This window comes from Coregonus clupeaformis, unplaced genomic scaffold, assembly GCF_020615455.1.
Source record: "Coregonus clupeaformis isolate EN_2021a unplaced genomic scaffold, ASM2061545v1 scaf0196, whole genome shotgun sequence".
In the NCBI taxonomy this organism is placed as follows: domain Eukaryota; kingdom Metazoa; phylum Chordata; class Actinopteri; order Salmoniformes; family Salmonidae; genus Coregonus; species Coregonus clupeaformis.
Window position 1 is genome coordinate 134,900 of NW_025533651.1, and position 17,923 is coordinate 152,822.

General features: G+C 40.7%; 1 protein-coding gene across 1 annotated transcript in view; it reads left to right on the forward strand.

Moving 5' to 3' along the window:
- The window catches only part of LOC123484102 (polypeptide N-acetylgalactosaminyltransferase 18-like), a 95,250-nt gene extending 79,554 nt beyond the window's left edge, over positions 1-15,696 (forward strand). The window contains exons 10-11 of the mRNA XM_045214089.1: positions 7,295-7,459; positions 15,005-15,696. Coding sequence (XP_045070024.1) covers positions 7,295-7,459; positions 15,005-15,151 — 312 coding nt within the window. The 3' untranslated portion in view covers positions 15,152-15,696. The remainder of the gene's footprint in view (positions 1-7,294; positions 7,460-15,004) is intronic.
- The last annotated feature ends 2,227 nt before the right edge of the window (positions 15,697-17,923 follow it).

The following is a 17,923-nucleotide window of genomic DNA, read 5'->3' on the forward strand; positions in this document are numbered from 1 at the left end:
TAAGCGTCAGTTGTCAGAGCACCTTACCGATCACTGCACCTGTACACAGCCCATCTGAATTTAGCCCACCCAACTACCTCATCCCCATATTGTTATTTATTTTGCTCATTTGCACCCCAGTATCTCTATTTGCACATCATCTCTTGCACATCTATCATTCCAGTGTTAATACTAATTGTAATCTGGGACGGCAGGTAGCTTAGTGGTTAAGAGCGTTGTGCCAGTAACCGAAAGGTCGCTGGTTCTAATCCCCGAGCAGACTAGGTGAAAAATCTGTCTATGTGCCCTTGAGCAAGGCACTTAACCCAAATTGCTCCTGTAAGTCGCTCTGGATAAGAGCGTCTGCTAAATGACTTAAATGTAATTATTTTGCACTATGGCCTATTTATTGCCTTACCTCCATAACTTGCTACATTTGCACACACTGTATATATATTTTCTGTTGTATGTTTGACTTTATGTTTTGTTTTACCCCATATGTAACTCTGTGTTGTTGTTTTTATCGCACTGCTTTGCTTTATCTTGGCCAGGTCGCAGTTGTAAATGAGAACTTGTTCTCAACTGGCTTACCTGGTTAAATAAAGGTGAAATAAAAAATAAATAAAACATATTAGGCCCAGACTTTGGTTTCCTAGATATGGCTACTATGATCACTACATCCAATTTAGAATATTTCTGTAAATACCCTGGTAGGTTGACTGATTACAGTTTGAAGCTTTTTTTGGAGTGGACAGCTTGATGAAAGACAGTTAATATTTAGGTCACCCAGAAAATATATCTCTCTATTGATATCAAACACATCATCAAGCATTTCACACTATTTTATCCAGATACTGACTGTTAGCAGTTGGTGGTCTATAGCAACTTCCCACAAGAATAGGCAATAGGTGAGGCAGGTGAACCTGTAGCCATATTACTTCAACAGCATTTGACATGAGATTCTCTCTAAGTTTTAAAGGAATATGACTCTAAATATAAACAGCAACACCTCCCCCATTGGTATTCCTGTCTCTTCTGTAGATGTTATAGCCATGTATTGCTACCACTATATCATCAAAGGAATTATCTAAGTGAGTTTCAGAAATAGCCAGTATATGAATGTTATCTGTTGCTAGCAAGGTATTGATTTCATCAATCTTGTTTCTTAGGCTACATATAGTATGGTAATGTGGGCTATTTTCAGCACTTTTCTGTGTTGCGTTATTGTTTTTATTGCTTTACTGGGAGGCTTATCAGAGGTAGACATTATATTTATATTTGAGCTGATAGTGCAGGGTGAACTACTCACAGTGGGCTTCCTACTAGGGCAAACCGTATCAGTGCAAACAGTATAACTCAGGTTCATAGGCACATGATTACTGCTGACAATAGCTGTCGGATTGACAGAGGCATTCAGGGGAGTTAGAGGAATGTACATTTTGTTACTTACATTATGACTGATAACACCCCTGGGAAACTGTACATTTGCAGCAGCACTACGAAAACTCAGCGACACAATGGTAGGGATTATCTGAGCAGGGCTTGGGTCACTGATAGGTCATTGTCTCAACGCAGCCTTGAAATGGGAGGACAGGGTCCAAGCACCAAGATCATTTGGATGGACTCCGTAATTCCTGTAGAGTATATTCTGTTTCCAAAAGGTGTCAACGTTATCTATAAAAGGTATGCCAACAGAGCTACAGTCATCTTTTAGCCAGATGTGTAGTAAAAAGTGGTCTAATCCTTGAAAGTGAAGCTAAAAGTTGCATCCACTATCATCCTTGCCTATTCAAACATCTCCATGGTAAACCATTCACACTCATTGCACCTGTATTGATGTTTACGCTGGTTTACAAATTAAAGCTCTGGAGGAACCTCCTGTGATCTCTTACAAGAAAGAAAGCCAGTCGGAGCTGATCTTTCCCAAGATGCCTTGCACATTTTTCTTAACAAACAACTCCAGAAAAAACATAACACCCAATCTCACGTCCCGAGAGCAGGCTAATTTAAGAACTCATTACTGTTAGAAATCTGTTAGAATGTCTTTGTCGAACGGTTGTAGGGTTACAGTGCTGTTACTCCTTTTAGAATCCATTTTAATTTCACACCACTACTGATGCCGTTTTCTTCCTTCTTTACCTCCCACTGATAGTGAGGGACTAAAGGATAGTTTTATTTTTTTTATTATAATATTTTAATTGTCCATTTCTTTTGATTTATTTTTACAAACATATACATATGAACATCAATTTACAGACACACACAAACAATGGCTACATCTCATCTGCCGAGACCCGCATGCTCACACCCCCAACCCTAGTGCCTACATTATTCGGGGCTCCCGAGTGGCGCAGTAGTCTAAGGCACTGTATCTCAGTGCTGGAAGCGTCACTACAGACCCTTGTTCAATTCCAGGCTTTATCACAATCTGGCACAATTGGCCCAGTGTCGTCCGGGTTTGGCCAGGGTAGGCTGTCATTGTAAATAAGAATTTGTTCTTAACTGACTTGTCTAGTTAACTGACTTGGCCTTAAATTGTACCAATTCGTTTTTGTCGGTCACCCATGCTATTTCAATAATAAATCATTAAATTTTTTCCATTGTGTCAATGATGGCAGATTGATTGACTTCCAAGTTTTTAGTATACTTTTTTTCAAGATGAGTGATGAGAAAATAATCATCCAGTAAAGAACAGGAATGCCCGCACACTGTTTATGCTCCCAATTCACCTCTTTATTGACTACGTTTCGATCCGAAACGGATCTTCGTCAGGCCAAACAGACTGAGTGCTCACATCCCAAAATATACACATTTCACCTCACATGACCATTACGCACATGACATATGGTGGGTGTGGAAACAATTAAAACAACTTGTGTACCTCTAGTAATTTGATCAGTGAGATGGGCACATGTAGTAGTTACAGAATCTAATATATATGTACAAAATGACCAAGTGGAGACCTGGATGGCAGGACAAATCAACATGACATATTCATGTCAAAAATGGTCTGATATCAAACTCTTTGTTCAGACCTTTAGGAGACATGGCGGACAAACGGTGAATCCAATACAATTCTCTTCTCAGTCAGATTATCAGTATCCCCCCAAGAGTCTTAACATGTTCAATACCAATGTATCTCAGAGAGCGCTCCATGAAATGCGCAGCCACAGGGTTTCTCTGATCAAGAGTCCTGATATTACTCCTGTGTTCTGCTATCCTTGTTTTCCGAGCTTGTTTTTCCTACATAGCATAGACCACAAGAATACACTTGATCAGGGTATACCAAATTATTTGTGGAACACGTAATGATGCCCTTAATCTTAATGGCCTTGCCCATGATAGGGTGATTGAACATTGTGCCTTTGTTCGTAAAGTTACACTGGGTACATCAGCCACATCTGTAATTACGTGGCACTGGTGGAAGATCAGACGTCACCACCATTTGACTGATGTTGGGGGTGCGTCGAGGACTACCGGCGGGGGTTCTTTAAACGTCATTTCCAGTTGTGGATCAGGGCTCAAGATGTGCCAGTGTTTTTTTATGATATGGTCAAACTGTTTGTCAAGTGGGGAGTATTGAAGGAAGCACTGAACTCGTTGGTCAGGGGGGCGGGGTGGTTTGGGTGTGAGGCTGTCATCCTGGGTCATATTTTTTGTAATGATCCCTTGCGTCATGCAGCCATTCCTTTGGGTAACCCCGCTGTCTGAAATACTCATTCAGACAGTCGGCTTGTTTGTCATAGTCTGTGTACTACAGATCCTGCGTATGCAAATGTATTGGCTGATAGGGATGTGAGCATTCAGTCTGTTTGACCTGACGAAGGTGAATTGGGAGCATGAACAGTGTGTGGGCCTTCCTGTTCTTTACAGGTATTCTTTATTAGCCCAGCACCTACAGTGGGGAGAACAAGTATTTGATACACTGCGATTTTGCAGGTTTTCCTACTTAAAAAGCATGTAGAGGTCTGTAATTTATATCATAGGTACACTTCAACTGTGAGAGGCGGAATCAAAAAAAAAAAAAAGAAAATCACATTGTATGATTTTTAAGTAATTAATTTGCATTTTATTGCATGACATAAGTATTTGATACATCAGAAAAGCAGAACTTAATATTTGGTACAGAAACCTTTGTTTGCAATTACAGAGATCATATGTTTCCTGTAGGTCTTGACCAGGTTTGCACACACTGCAGCAGGGATTTTGGCCCACTCCTCCATACAGACCTTCTCCAGATCCTTCAGGTTTCGGGGCTATCGCTGGGCGATACGGACTTTCAGCTCCCTCCAAAGATTTTCTATTGGTTCAGGTCTGGAGACTGGCTAGGCCACTCCAGGACCTTGAGATGCTTCTTACGGAGCCACTCCTTAGTTGCCCTGGCTGTGTGTTTCGGGTTGTTGTCATGCTGGAAGACCCAGCCACGACCCATCTTCAATGCTCTTACTGAGGGAAGGAGGTTGTTGGCCAAGATCTCACGATACATGGCCCCATCCATCCTCCCCTCAATACGGTGCAGTCGTCCTGTCCCCTTTGCAGAAAAGCATCCCCAAAGAATGATGTTTCCACCTCCATGCTTCACGGTTGGGATGGTGTTCTTGGGGTTGTACTCATCTTTCTTCTTCCTCCAAACACGGCAAGTGGAGTTTAGACCAAAAAGCTATATTTTTGTCTCATCAGACCACATTACCTTCTCCCATTCCTCCTCTGGATCATCCAGATGGTCATTGGCAAACTTCAGACGGGCCTGGACATGCGCTGGCTTGAGCAGGGGGACCTTGCATGCGCTGCAGGATTTTAATCCATGACGGCGTAGTGTGTTACTAATGGTTTTCTTTGAGACTGTGGTCCCAGCTCTCTTCAGGTCATTGACCAGGTCCTGCCGTGTAGTTCTGGGCTGATCCCTCACCTTCCTCATGATCATTGATTCCCCATGAGGTGAGATCTTGCATGGATCCCCAGACCGAGGTTGATTGACCGTCATCTTGAACTTCTTCCATTTTCTAATAATTCCGCCAACAGTTGTTGCCTTCTCACCAAGCTGCTTGCCTATTGTCCTGTAGCCCATCCCAGCCGTGTGCAGGTCTACAATTTTATCCCTGATGTCCTTTACACAGCTCTCTGGTCTTGGCCATTGTGGAGAGGTTGGAGTCTGTTTGATTGTGTGTGTGGACAGGTGTCTTTTATACAGGTAACGAGTTCAAACAGGTGCAGTTAATACAGGTAATGAGTGGAGAACAGGAGGGCTTCTTAAAGATAAACTAACAGGTCTGTGAGAGCCGGAATTCTTACTGGTTGGTAGGTGATCAAATACTTATGTCATGCAATAAAATGCAAATGAATTACTTAAAAATCATACAATGTGATTTTCTATAAATTTTTGTTTTAGATTCCATCTCTCACAGTTGAAGTGTACCTATGATAAAAATTACAGACCTCTACATGCTTTGTAAGTAGGAAAACCTGTTAAATCGGCAGTGTATCAAATACTTGTTCTCCCCACTGTATGTTTTTAAGGATGTGCGTATGACCACAAACTTTTCAAAAGAATCGTCCAGCCCATTGGGTATCTCACTACACCCCCATATGCAGACAGATGGATTAAAAGTAAGTTTACATTGTAATACCTCTGACAGCCAACTTTCTAGCCCCGCCCACAACTTCCGGACTTTATAGCATTCCCAGAAAGCATGGATTATTGAGTCATTATTAGTTTTACACTTGAGACATGACTCTGCCGTTGTGCTGTAGAATTTGTGAATTTTGTATATTGTATAATACATTCTATACATTAGTTTATACTGGATTAAGCGTACATTTCAGTTAACTGTAATTTCATTAGTTATGCTCCAACTTTCCCTCCATCTTGTGCCAACATCAGTTCTTTTTTAATCTTGGTTCCAATAGTTTATATATATTTTTAAGAGATTGTCAGTTGGATATGGTCTTTGCAAGGTTTTGTATATCTTCCCTATCATATGAACATCCTTTTCTGACTCAAATAAGATTTCCTGAAGGTTGCTCTGATGTCCAAAAGATTTCAAATAGAAATTTCGTAATATGTAACTTTTAAGTTGCATGTATTTGAAGCTATCTACATTGGTCAGTCCAAAATTACTTTTTAATTCTGTCATGGAAATAGATTTATTTCCTGTTAAGAAGTCATTTATGGTTTCTCTGCCTTTAGTTTTCCATGTGGGCCAATTTATCGATGAATTCTGAAAAGCTATCCAAGGATTGTTCCATAAGGTTGTGTTTCTAGAGAGTGATATTGGTTCTTGTAAAATACGTTTCATTTTCTTCCATACTGTTATAGTGTTCTTAACTATGAAGTTGTTAATGTTCTTAGCTTTATCCTTTGAAAATAGACACGTAAAAAGATTCTGGAGATGTACCCATTGTTCCTCTTTAGTGCATTTAACTATATGTCGCAAGTAAAAGCCTTGGGTTGCGAGTTGATACAATTCCAAGTCTGGAAGGTTAGAACCAACCTCAGATGTAACGCTTTCATTTTTATTCTATGAATTGTATTTGCCCATATGAAGTCTGTTATAACCGAGTATACTCGGTGGGGTAATTGGTATTACCGAAAATAAATACAAAAACTTTGGCAGCCATGTCATTCTAAAGAGATTTATTCTACCTGTAAGATTTATGGGATCATTTTCAAGGTGCCATACTCAGTGTATTTATGCCAACTGTTTGCGAGCGGCAAGGTAGCAGTATATCCCTCCTAATGTAACCCCGTGCTCCCAACCAACTTCGTCCCCACCCCTATCCAGCTATGATATCCTCCCTCCCCTCCAGCTGTTACATTCCCCCGCCTCTCCCAGGGTTCTAGCTACCCCACATGTGTAGACAAGCCTCCTCATCCCTCATATGCACGGCAATAGAGTCACAGCAGATGCAGCTGCCATCTGTAGCACACACCACTACCTCTGCTGCTCCGCTCAGTTCAAACAGATGCTTTTTCCTGCCACTGGTGTTTTACGGCCTGTTAGCTAAATATGGGCACTTAAATGCCCTTGGAAAATACGGGCTGGAAGGACCGTATCAGAGAGTGCAGTTAGAAGTGTTTGGGCTACCTGGTCGATTTGCGTTGTTTATGGAGAGCACTCCTCTCCATAAACAATAAGCCATTTCCTGCCCTGTGCTTCAGTTCAGTGAGGGTAGCTGCATGAATAGACATGTCATATGGGTGAAGTAAGCTCAGCCTTAACAAGTCCTAGTGAAAAGCGAAAAACATTTTGTGAAATGCTTGAATGCCTCCAGCTCTCAGTGGTTTATGTATGTGCTGTCTATTCTGTCATTCCAGAATGTGTACTACACCAGCACTCAGCAGTTACATGTAGGGGTGCTCAGTCCCACCATCGATGACGATGACAACAAGTGCCTGGTGGATGTGAACAGCCGACCGCGCCTCATCGAGTGTAGCTACGCCACAGCCAAGCGCATGAAGCTCGACTGGATCTTTACTCAGGTAAAAAACCATACAGACCTGACCAACACACTCAGACTGCACACTGAAAATAGACCAGCAAGCGATAGAAAATGGTAGGTCAAAGATAAAAATGTATACTTTGTTGCAAGGGAGTTGGATCATTAGTAAATGTGGCACCAGTGGAGGTAGGTATCTTCAGTCCATTTTAGGGGGTAATGTTTGCGGAAATCCATGGCTCAGTGCTCAGTGTGGTTGTGTTGGTCTCATTAAGGAGTGTCACAGATATAAGAGAGTTTTACGGTTCACAGACCTCTCCACATTCCTCCAAGCCGTCTAGACGTGAAAAGTAACTACATCATAATGACTCTCTTTGTCTTCATTATTGGACTGGCTCTCTGAGCACAGTGGCCTGTAATGAGGGCCACATCAACATGGCCTGAAGAGTGCTTCACCCATCTGAAGTTTTGAAGGTGCAGTTAAAACCATTCTGATTATGTTCAGTGTATCGTCATAATGTATGCACTCAAAATATCCATTTAAAATAGTGGGGTGCTAACCTTGAATTCAACTTCTAGGAATTGTGTTTTCAGATAAAGACATACAGTTGAAGTCGGAAGTTTACATCCACAACCTGAAGTTTACATCCACAACCTAAGTTGGAGTCATTAAAACTCGTTTTTCAACCACTCCACAAATGTCTTGTTAACAAACTATAGTTTTGGCAAGTCTTTTATGACATCTACTTTTTGCATGACACAAGTAATTTTTCCAACAATTGTTTACAGACAGATTATTTCACTTATAATTCACTGTATCACAATTCCAGTGGGTCAGAAGTTTACATACACTAAGTTGACTGTGCCTTTAAACAGCTTGGAAAATTCCAGAAAATTATGTCATGGCTTTAGAAGCTTCTGATAGGCTAATTGACATAATTTGAGTCAATTGGAGGTGTACCTGTGGATGTATTTCAAGGCCTACCTTCAAACTCGGTGCCTCTTTGCTTAACATCACAGGAAAATCAAAAGAAATCAGCCAAGACCTCAGAAAAATAATTGTAGACCTCCACAAGTCTGGTTCATCTTTGGGAGCAATTTCCAAACACCTGAAGGTACCACGTTCATCTATACAAACAATAGTGCGCAAGTATAAACACCATAGGACCACGCAGCCGTCATACCGCTCAGGAAGGAGACTCGTTCTGTCTCCTAGAGATGAACGTACTTTGGTGCGAAAAGTGCAAATCAATCCCAGAACAACAGCAAAGGACCTTGTGAAGATGCTGGAGGAAACAGGTACAAAAGTATCTATATCCACAGGAAAACGAGTCCTATATCGACACAACCTGAAAGGCCGCTCAGCAAGGAAGAAGCCACTGCTCCAAAACCGCCATAAAAAAGCCAGACTACGGTTTGCAACTGCACATGGGGACAAAGATCATACTTTTTGGAGAAATGTCCTCTGGTCTGATGAAACAGAAATAGAACTGTTTGCCCATAATGACCATCGTTATGTTTGGAGGAAAAAGGGGGTAGCTTGCAAGCCGAAGAACACCATCCCAACCGTGAAGCACGGAGGTGGCAGCATCATGCTGTGGGGGTGCTTTGCTGCAGGAGGGACTGGTGCACTTCACAAAATAGATGGCATCATGAGGAAGGAAAATTATGTGGATAAATTGAAGCAACATCTCAAGACATCAGTCAGGAAGTTAAAGCTTGGTCGCAAATGGGTCTTCCAAATGGACAATTAGCCTACGCATACTTCCAAAGTTGTGGCAAAATGGCTTAAGGACAACAAAGTCAATGTATTGGAGTGGCCATCACAAAGCCCTGACCTGAATCCTATAGAAAATGTGTGGGCAGAACTGAAAAAGCGTGTGGGAGCAAGGAGGCCTACAAACCTGACTCAGTTACACCAGCTCTGTCAGGAGGAATGGGCCATAATTCACCCAACTTATTGTGGGAGGCTTGTGGAAGGCTACCCAAACCGTTTGACCCAAGTTAAACAATTTAAAGGCAATTCTACCAAATACTAATTGAGTGTATGTAAACGTCTGACCCACTGGGAATGTGATGAAAGAAATAAAAGCTGAAAGAAATAATTCTCTCTACTATTATTCTGACATTTCACATTCTTAAAATAAAGTGGTGATCCTAACTGACCTAAGACAGCGAATTGTTGCTGTCTTAAAAACCCCACCTCTTTAAGGAACACCTGGGATAGGATAAAGTAAACCTTCTACCCCCCCCCCAAAAAAAATTAAAAAAAATTAAAAAATAATAATAATTGTAAAGTGGTTATCCCACTGGCTATAGGGTGAATGCACCAATTTGTAAGTCGCTCTGGATAAGAGCGTCTGCTAAATGACGTAAATGTGCCCTTGAGCAAGGCACTTAACCCTAATTGCTCCTGTAAGTCGCTCTGGATAAGAGCGTCTGCTAAATGACTAAAATGTAAATGTAATGTAAAATGTTGCTATGATTAAATGTCAGGAATTGTGAAAAACTGAGTTTAATTGTATTTGGCTAAGTGGTATGTAAACTTCCGACTTCAACTGTATTTGCTTCTCCATTGGTGGAGCAATTATTTATTTTGATGCCCTCAAAGGTTACAAACTAGTAGGTTCTGTACCGTATCCAAAAACAATTAATAACAAGGAGTGAGACATTGAGAACGTACTATACAGTAGTATGTACTGTATGTCATATGCCTGGATTGGTTGAATCACTATCACTAAGACTCCTAGTAGTCAAGGTATTGTCAATTTTGGATTCAACCTATTTGCGTCTATAGCTTTGACATTAGTGTGATGCCTTGTAAACTCACTGAGAAAGAAATCATGTTGTATGTTCCGTTCAAAGGTTTATTGAAATGCTGCCAAGTAGAGTTTTACATCTTAATGCAATTTTCCTTTGATCATGTTGGAGAGATAATTGTTGTTTGAACTGTGTCAAATTCTTAGTTGGAATGTACCGACCTGGTTTCACTGAAGTATAGGTAGCCCTGGAGTGTAAAAGGTTTTAAATGCTTGATCTCATGTGTCACATATCTACATGGCTCTTCTGTAGGTGGTTTCTTGGTTTAGCATTGTATAATTTAAGAAGGAATGGAGTTAGACACCATGCATTATTGATCCCATTTCTGCCAGACATGGTGTGAAATGTGTTTTACCTCAAAAGAAAATAGTATGCATCAACTCAAGCATAGGGTTGGACAGTGCTGTAGTGAGGAGGAATGTTCCTATTCCCATTCTAGCTTAAGCATTACCACACTTAAATTCTACAAGATGGAGAGGAGGAGAAGAGCAGCAATCATTGAATCTCTCTGTGGTTTAATGTGCCTGACAATTTTGTGAAATTTCTTAGCTTTAGAGCCTTATAGTGGAAATTCAACATGCTCTCCTCAAGTGAAATAAGTGTGATGTATCTTGGGAAGTAGAAGAAAATAAGTGGGTGTTTGTATTTGTAAAGATTTTGTCAGCAGTTAAGGTGGCTGTAGCGTGGGCTGTAGCATGGAGACACAGAGGGTTTATATGTAAAGAGCCCTGCTTGGGAGACAGTCTTAACACGGCGATTAAACACATCTAATTAGCTTTCTGTTCATCCTCAGTGCTTTCACTGACTCGATGACATCACCTTCCCAAGTGCTCCTGTTTTCTACTACCCTTTGTGTATCCTCTACAGTGAGGGAGAAAAGTATTTGATCCCCTGCTGATTTTGTACATTTGCCCACTGACAAAGAAATTATCAGTCTATAATTTTAATGGTAGGTTTATTTGAACAGTGAGAGACAGAATAACACAAAAAAAATCCTGAAAAACGCATGTCAAAAATGTTATAAATTGATTTGCATTTTAATGAGGGAAATAAGTATTTGACCCCTCTCAATCAGAAAGATTTCTGGCTCCCAGGTGTATTTTATACAGGTAACGAGCTGATTAGGAGCACACTCTTAAAGGGAGTGCTCCTAATCTCAGCTTGTTACCTGTATAAAAGACACCTGTCCACAGAAGCAATCAATCAATCAGATTCCAAACTCTCCACCATGGCCAAGACCAAAGAGCTCTCCAAGGATGTCAGGGACAAGATTGTAGACCTACACAAGGCTGGAATGGGCTACAAGACCATCGCCAAGCAGCTTGGTGAGAAGGTGACAACAGTTGGTGCGATTATTCGCAAATGGAAGAAACACAAAAGAACTGTCAATCTCCCTGGGCCTGGGGCTCCATGCAAGATCTCACTTCGTGGAGTTGCAATGATCATGAGACCGGTGAGGAATCAGCCCAGAACTACACGGGAGGATCTTGTCAATGATCTCAAGCCAGCTGGGACCATAGTCACCAAGAAAACAATTAGTAACACACTACACCGTGAAGGACTGAAATCCTGAGGCGCCCACAAGGTCCCCCTGCTCAAGAAAGCACATATACATGCCCGTCTGAAGTTTGCCAATGAACATCTGAATGATTCAGAGGAGAACTGGGTGAAAGTGTTGTGGTCAGATGAGACCAAAATCGAGCTCTTTGGCATCAACTCAACTCGCCGTGTTTGGAGGAGGAGGAATGCTGCCTATGACCCCAAGAATACCATCCCCACCGTCAAACATGGAGGTGGAAACATTATGCTTTGGGGGTGTTTTTCTGCTAAGGGGACAGGACAACTTCACCGCATCAAAGGGACGATGGACGGGGCCATGTACCGTCAAATCTTGGTGAGAACCTCCTTCCCTCAGCCAGGGCATTGAAAATGAGTCGTGGATGGGTATTCCAGCATGACAATGACCCAAAACACACGGCCAAGGCAACAAAGGAGTGGCTCAAGAAGAAGCACATTAAGGTACTGGAGTGGCCTAGCCAGTCTCCAGACCTTAATCCCATAGAAAATCTGTGGAGGGAGCTGAAGGTTTGAGTTGCCAAACGTCAGCCTCGAAACCTTAATGACTTGGAGAAGATCTGCAAAGAGGAGTGGGACAAAATCCCTCCTGAGATGTGTGCAAACCTGGTGGCCAACTACAAGAAACGTCTGACCTCTGTGATTGCCAACAAGGGTTTTGCCACCAAGTACTAAGTCATGTTTTGCAGAGGGGTCAAATACTTATTTCCCTCATTAAAATGCAAATCAATTTATAACATTTCTGACATGCGTTTTTCTGGATTTTTTTTGTTGTTATTCTGTCTCACTGTTCAAATAAACTTACCATTAAAATTATAGACTGATCATTTTTTTGTCAGTGGGCAAACGTACAAAATCAGCAGGGGATCAAATACTTTTTTCCCTCACTGTACCTCTCATGTCGGCCTAACACTGTAAATACTTCCTAAATATCTCCTTATGTAACACAACACATAATAAACACATGCACACACACATGTTCATATGCATGCACACACACACACACACACACACACACACAGACTACCAAACTGTTCACTCAAAAAGGATCAATTAGATGAAAGAACACAGGAGAGTTGGTTAACCTTTCACCACTGCTCGTGAACCCAGGACCATTATCATTCTGGCTCTCTGGTTCACTCTCTATAGCAAATCAATATGTTGGTTTGGCAGCAGCCCACGGGATCAAGCACAGGGAGCAAACAGGACTGGTCCTCTGCCAGTACAGAATTCAACCTCACGCCTCATTCTGTAATGTAGCCTCTCCGCAGGCTTTTTAAGCACCCTGAAGGTTATAATGGTTGTTGGTGTTTAGCATCTTTTGATGTTGACTTCCCAGATAAGAGAAAGGCTGAGTAATGCTGATATTTGTTCTTGTGTGAAATTGTTCTGAAGTGTTCAGTGACTCACTGGAATTCAACTGCCTCAGATTTTTTTTGCTATTTAGCCATGTATGGCCAAAACATCAGGTTAAGAACATTATGCCGAAACCCTGGGGTAACTTGTCAGGCTTCCTGCTGCAAAATGGTAATCTTGCAAATAAGATTAGAATCAGGATGAAATTATTAAATAAATACGTGTTTTTGCAACTTGGTAGATGCCTCGTAAATATTTCAGGAAGCGCCTCTGGAAAAGTATGATAATGACAGAATGAAATATGAATTAATTATTGTTTTATATTTTGAAACAACTTCAGATGTGTAGACACAGTCTTAACAATTGATGAGCTGAAATAAATACATCAGCAATGATAACAACATAAACGTACATGTACAACTCACCAGAAAGGGACTTTTTTCATAAGGGGGACGTTTTGGTTCTACTGCATTGTGTATTTCTATTTGTTTTATTTGTCATAACTTATTTTCTTTGTCATATCTTATTTTCAGGTAATGTTGTTTTCCTTGTACTCATTCCAGGCTATTTGCACCATGTGGCCAATGAGGTGTATCTAATGGCTAATGGTTCTTTAATTTGGTTGAACATGTGGAATCCACCATGTTATATTTCATGCTACATCTGACAACCATTACTACACGTAGAGATGTTGATTACTGATGAAAAACAATTACAGTGAATATGTAAACTGTATCTGTCCCCCATGTATTTTACAGAATGCACTCAAGCATATAATTGTTTAATTCCATAGCTTTTAGGCATGCTAGACCTGACAAGCACTCTAAACTAAACAGACAGTATTCTATATTAATGAAAACCTGTCTTATCATGAATCAGAGTGACATCAACTAGACTCCTTGTTATTTTGATTCATTCACTTTCAAATGAACCTGACCAAATCATCAGTATTCTATATGTGCAATAAAACATTGATGACAAGTTGACAATGGGATTGCTTAGAGATGGTTGTTGACGCCACGTATAAATAGTAATCCCTCATAAAATGTTCTGTTAATTATTAATTGGTTAGTGCAAATCTTAAGGATGTGTATTGGGCTGAATTTCTCGAACCTTAACATGCCCTAGCCTCTTTCTTTATAGAGCATCTAGTCTTGAACTAAAACAAAAGGCCATTTTAATACAGTAGCCTTTTCAGCTTGAGTCGTCCTCTTCCTGACTGAGAGGTGACAGGGGAGATTCTCTGATCCCAGGCCCTGAAGTTACACAGAGATAGTGAGCTTATCTGATCTGTGCAGTGACTCCCATCACACTGGTCCCAACAGTTGAGTCCAACCCAAAGCTTCTAGGCCTCCACTTACATGTGAGAGACTCTCAGCTCTAACAGATTGGAAAGAGAGATGAGATGGAGAGACACTTCGAAGCACACAATTCCTTAGGTGACAAAGATTGAGTTTTTTCCCGTAAGTGTGAGGGTTGTTTTCTCAGGTGACGTGTGAAAATGTTTTCTTCTCATCTAATGTTATCTTCTGTATTCCCATTTTGTTATCACATAATCTTGGCATTCCTACTGAGAGTGCTACTGAGTATAATGGTAGATAGATTGTTGTTCTTGCTTCGTGAGCATGCTGATGCTATCTGGGAAGGCCCCAGTGCTGGCGTCGAAGGGAAATCAGTACGAAACAGAGCTGCGGGTGCTTGTTAAGCTATACACATCCATCCCATCCATTCATTCATAGCACTGTGGGGTTAAGGTGACACAGCAATCAACGACATGCACACCAATGATGCTGTGTCGCATCACACTGTAATTTGATCTACCAGTTTTTTCTTTCAGGGAGGTTCCATTCAGAACAGGAAATCGAAGCGATGCCTTGAGCTGGTGGCCAGCAATGACAACGAGTTTGGGTACCAGCTGGCCCTTCAAAAATGCACTGGACAGAAATGGTCCATCACCAACACACTGCCTGGCAGTGCCCTATGATGGGCTCCTCTGAGAAAACACTGGCTAGATATACTGTAGCACACTGGACTGGATGGGGGGCTAACTCTGTTACTCCTCTGGACTTTCTGTTGTGGATAAAGGAGAATGGTGCATGGTTAATGACAGTCATTGGAGCACCATGATGTCTTGTTCACCAGTTGACATCACATGATAAATGTTAAACATTTTCTTTAGCCTATGGATCAGCCATAGATGGTTGATATTGTGCATTATGAGATACTACAACGTTATGGAACATATTTTGTGAAGAGTGTAGTTGCTTTTCTGTTGACTTGAAGGTTGTACTGGGTCCTATATGTTCATTGTTGTACTTGATACATAACTGCTACTGTGTAGCAAGCATTACGAAAAGTTCCTTGCTGTTTTATTTTCTTCTAGTGTCTCAGGTTTGTAGGATAAGTTTATTATGCGATTAAGCTGTACAGTTTTGGGGAAATGCCAACATGTTGGAAAATAATATACTATTTTCTAAGTGTAAATATTCAAAATATTTATAATATATGCCAGTAAAAGAACTGATGTTATATGAATGTGTGGTAGTGTGTTTTTTTTCCAATGGTACAATATTGAGTGTACCCTTTCCATGTAAACCGTCACCTGCTGTCCCGTATGTGCGTCTGTCCCATGTGACACAAGGCAAATGTCATGTTATCAAAATGAATGTGTCTCATTCCCCTTAAGCTCATGCCTTTAAGGTTATAGCTCTCTCAACATACAGAAGTTAATAATTTATGTTCACTATTTAATGGTAGCTGATTACACAAATTATATTAATGATCACATACAGATGTAGGATCTTAATTTGATCACTTTTGTTGCTGAGAATTTTCCTGCACAGCAGGAACTTGTAGTATATTCAAGGTTTACAAAAGGCTTCTAAAGTGTGTAATTTCCACTTTAAAATGTCAGACTTGATTTGCCATACGAAACATTATCCACATAATAATTCACATTTCCTGTTGCTGCAGGATTATTTTCAAATTAATATCCTACAACTGTATCCTCCTTTTTATGGTTTTGTGCAGTAATGTATCAAAAACATTTCACAAGCGCGTACACACACACACATACACATAAACACATACACACCGGGAGAAAATTGGAGAAATGGCATCTAGTCAGTTTCTCACAGTGATATCAGTAGAAGCAGACAGCAGTCTAGAATCAGGGCTTGTTTCTGTCAAAGCCTTTCTCTTCTGACTGTTGTGTGTACCAGGGGAGGAGAGGAGTGGCACATTCGGTTTTCAACATGCCAGTCCTCATTAGCATCCACATTCATGCCGGGAGAGGGGAGGCGTGCCATTAAATATACATGTAAACACACTTTCGTCAGAGCTTCCTTCGCCAACAGATTTAAATCAGGAAAATATTTTTGTGCGTTCTCAAATTCAAAACGGAATTGATTTTCCAAAGGTTGGGAATTAATATGCACAAACCTTCTCATATGTGGAAAACCATATTCATCATCTCAAATTTTGCCGCAGTCACAGTAGTTGTATTGCTCTAAATTCATAAAATAATGTGGAAACACATACAGTGAACTCTTCAAACAGATCTCACATACAGTGAGATATTCACATCTTTGAATCTCAGCGTGACATTGAGTTATTTATGACATTGGAGCTCTTCTTGTTAACGCATACAGTAGGTTGCCTTTTTGTATAATGTTAATCATAAATGATTAAAACCTTTCAGATAAGCATAATGATGGGATACCACCTGCTTTGAAATGTCCTCTTTGTACTGACAGTAAAATCATTAGGATTCACATACAATTTCATGAATTAAAGCCAAAGAAATGGAAGTGTGATTTATTACATCACAATAACATGGTCTTGTTAAATCAATCCCAGTAACAGTGTTTCTAAGATGACTAAAAAACATGTGCATCATATGAGAAATAGTATATAAATATAAAAAAAATTGTACAGATATCGTACAGACTTTACATAAAGATTCTGATTGCATTCCTGGATACGTCACTGAGTAATAACCATCTTGCTTTGACCACTGAAAAATACTTCCAATATCTGAAATGCGGGTTTGATGAGTCTATGAATGGCATCGCTCCTGGTTTTTTATTTCATCTGAAAAACAGAGCATTCTGAGAAGTCTAGAATTCCTAACCCAATAAAGCAGTGGTGTCCTTGGTCTGTGTGCGTGAGACGGTCCCATTGCCCTTGCCAACATCTATAATTCAGGTTTCTGCCTCTTGGGAGAAAGGCAATGAGAGGGCGCACCTCGATAATCATGCACACTCGCAGTTACTGCTGCCCCTGACACAGCCGCAATAAAACAGAGTGAGAAGAGATATATTCTTGGCACAAAACAAGGCCACTATGATAAGGGGAATCATATGGAGGGAGTCGGCGCCTTGTCTGAATTGAGAATTAATAAATGTCCCACAAGACTCACTGGAGGAGAGAGTTTCTCAGTTGTGGATCGTGCAGGTAAGCTACAGGTGGCTAAGTGAAGCAGTAGATCCACCACAGGAGGGCCCAGGGGATACAAGATATATATTGGAACTGGGGCTGGCGATGGGGAGCCAACTTTCAATTGAAAATTCAATTAAATCCTGCTCAAAGTAAAGTCATTTGTCATCTCTATATCACATATATATTGCAAGCCTGCTGAGCTGTAAAAGAGACAGATTTATAGTCAAATAGCTTTACTCTGGTTTTCCAAATCTAAAGCGCATTTTACCCACACCATCTCTTCGAGCATGTTTCATGTTGCCATAGTAACGTGGCT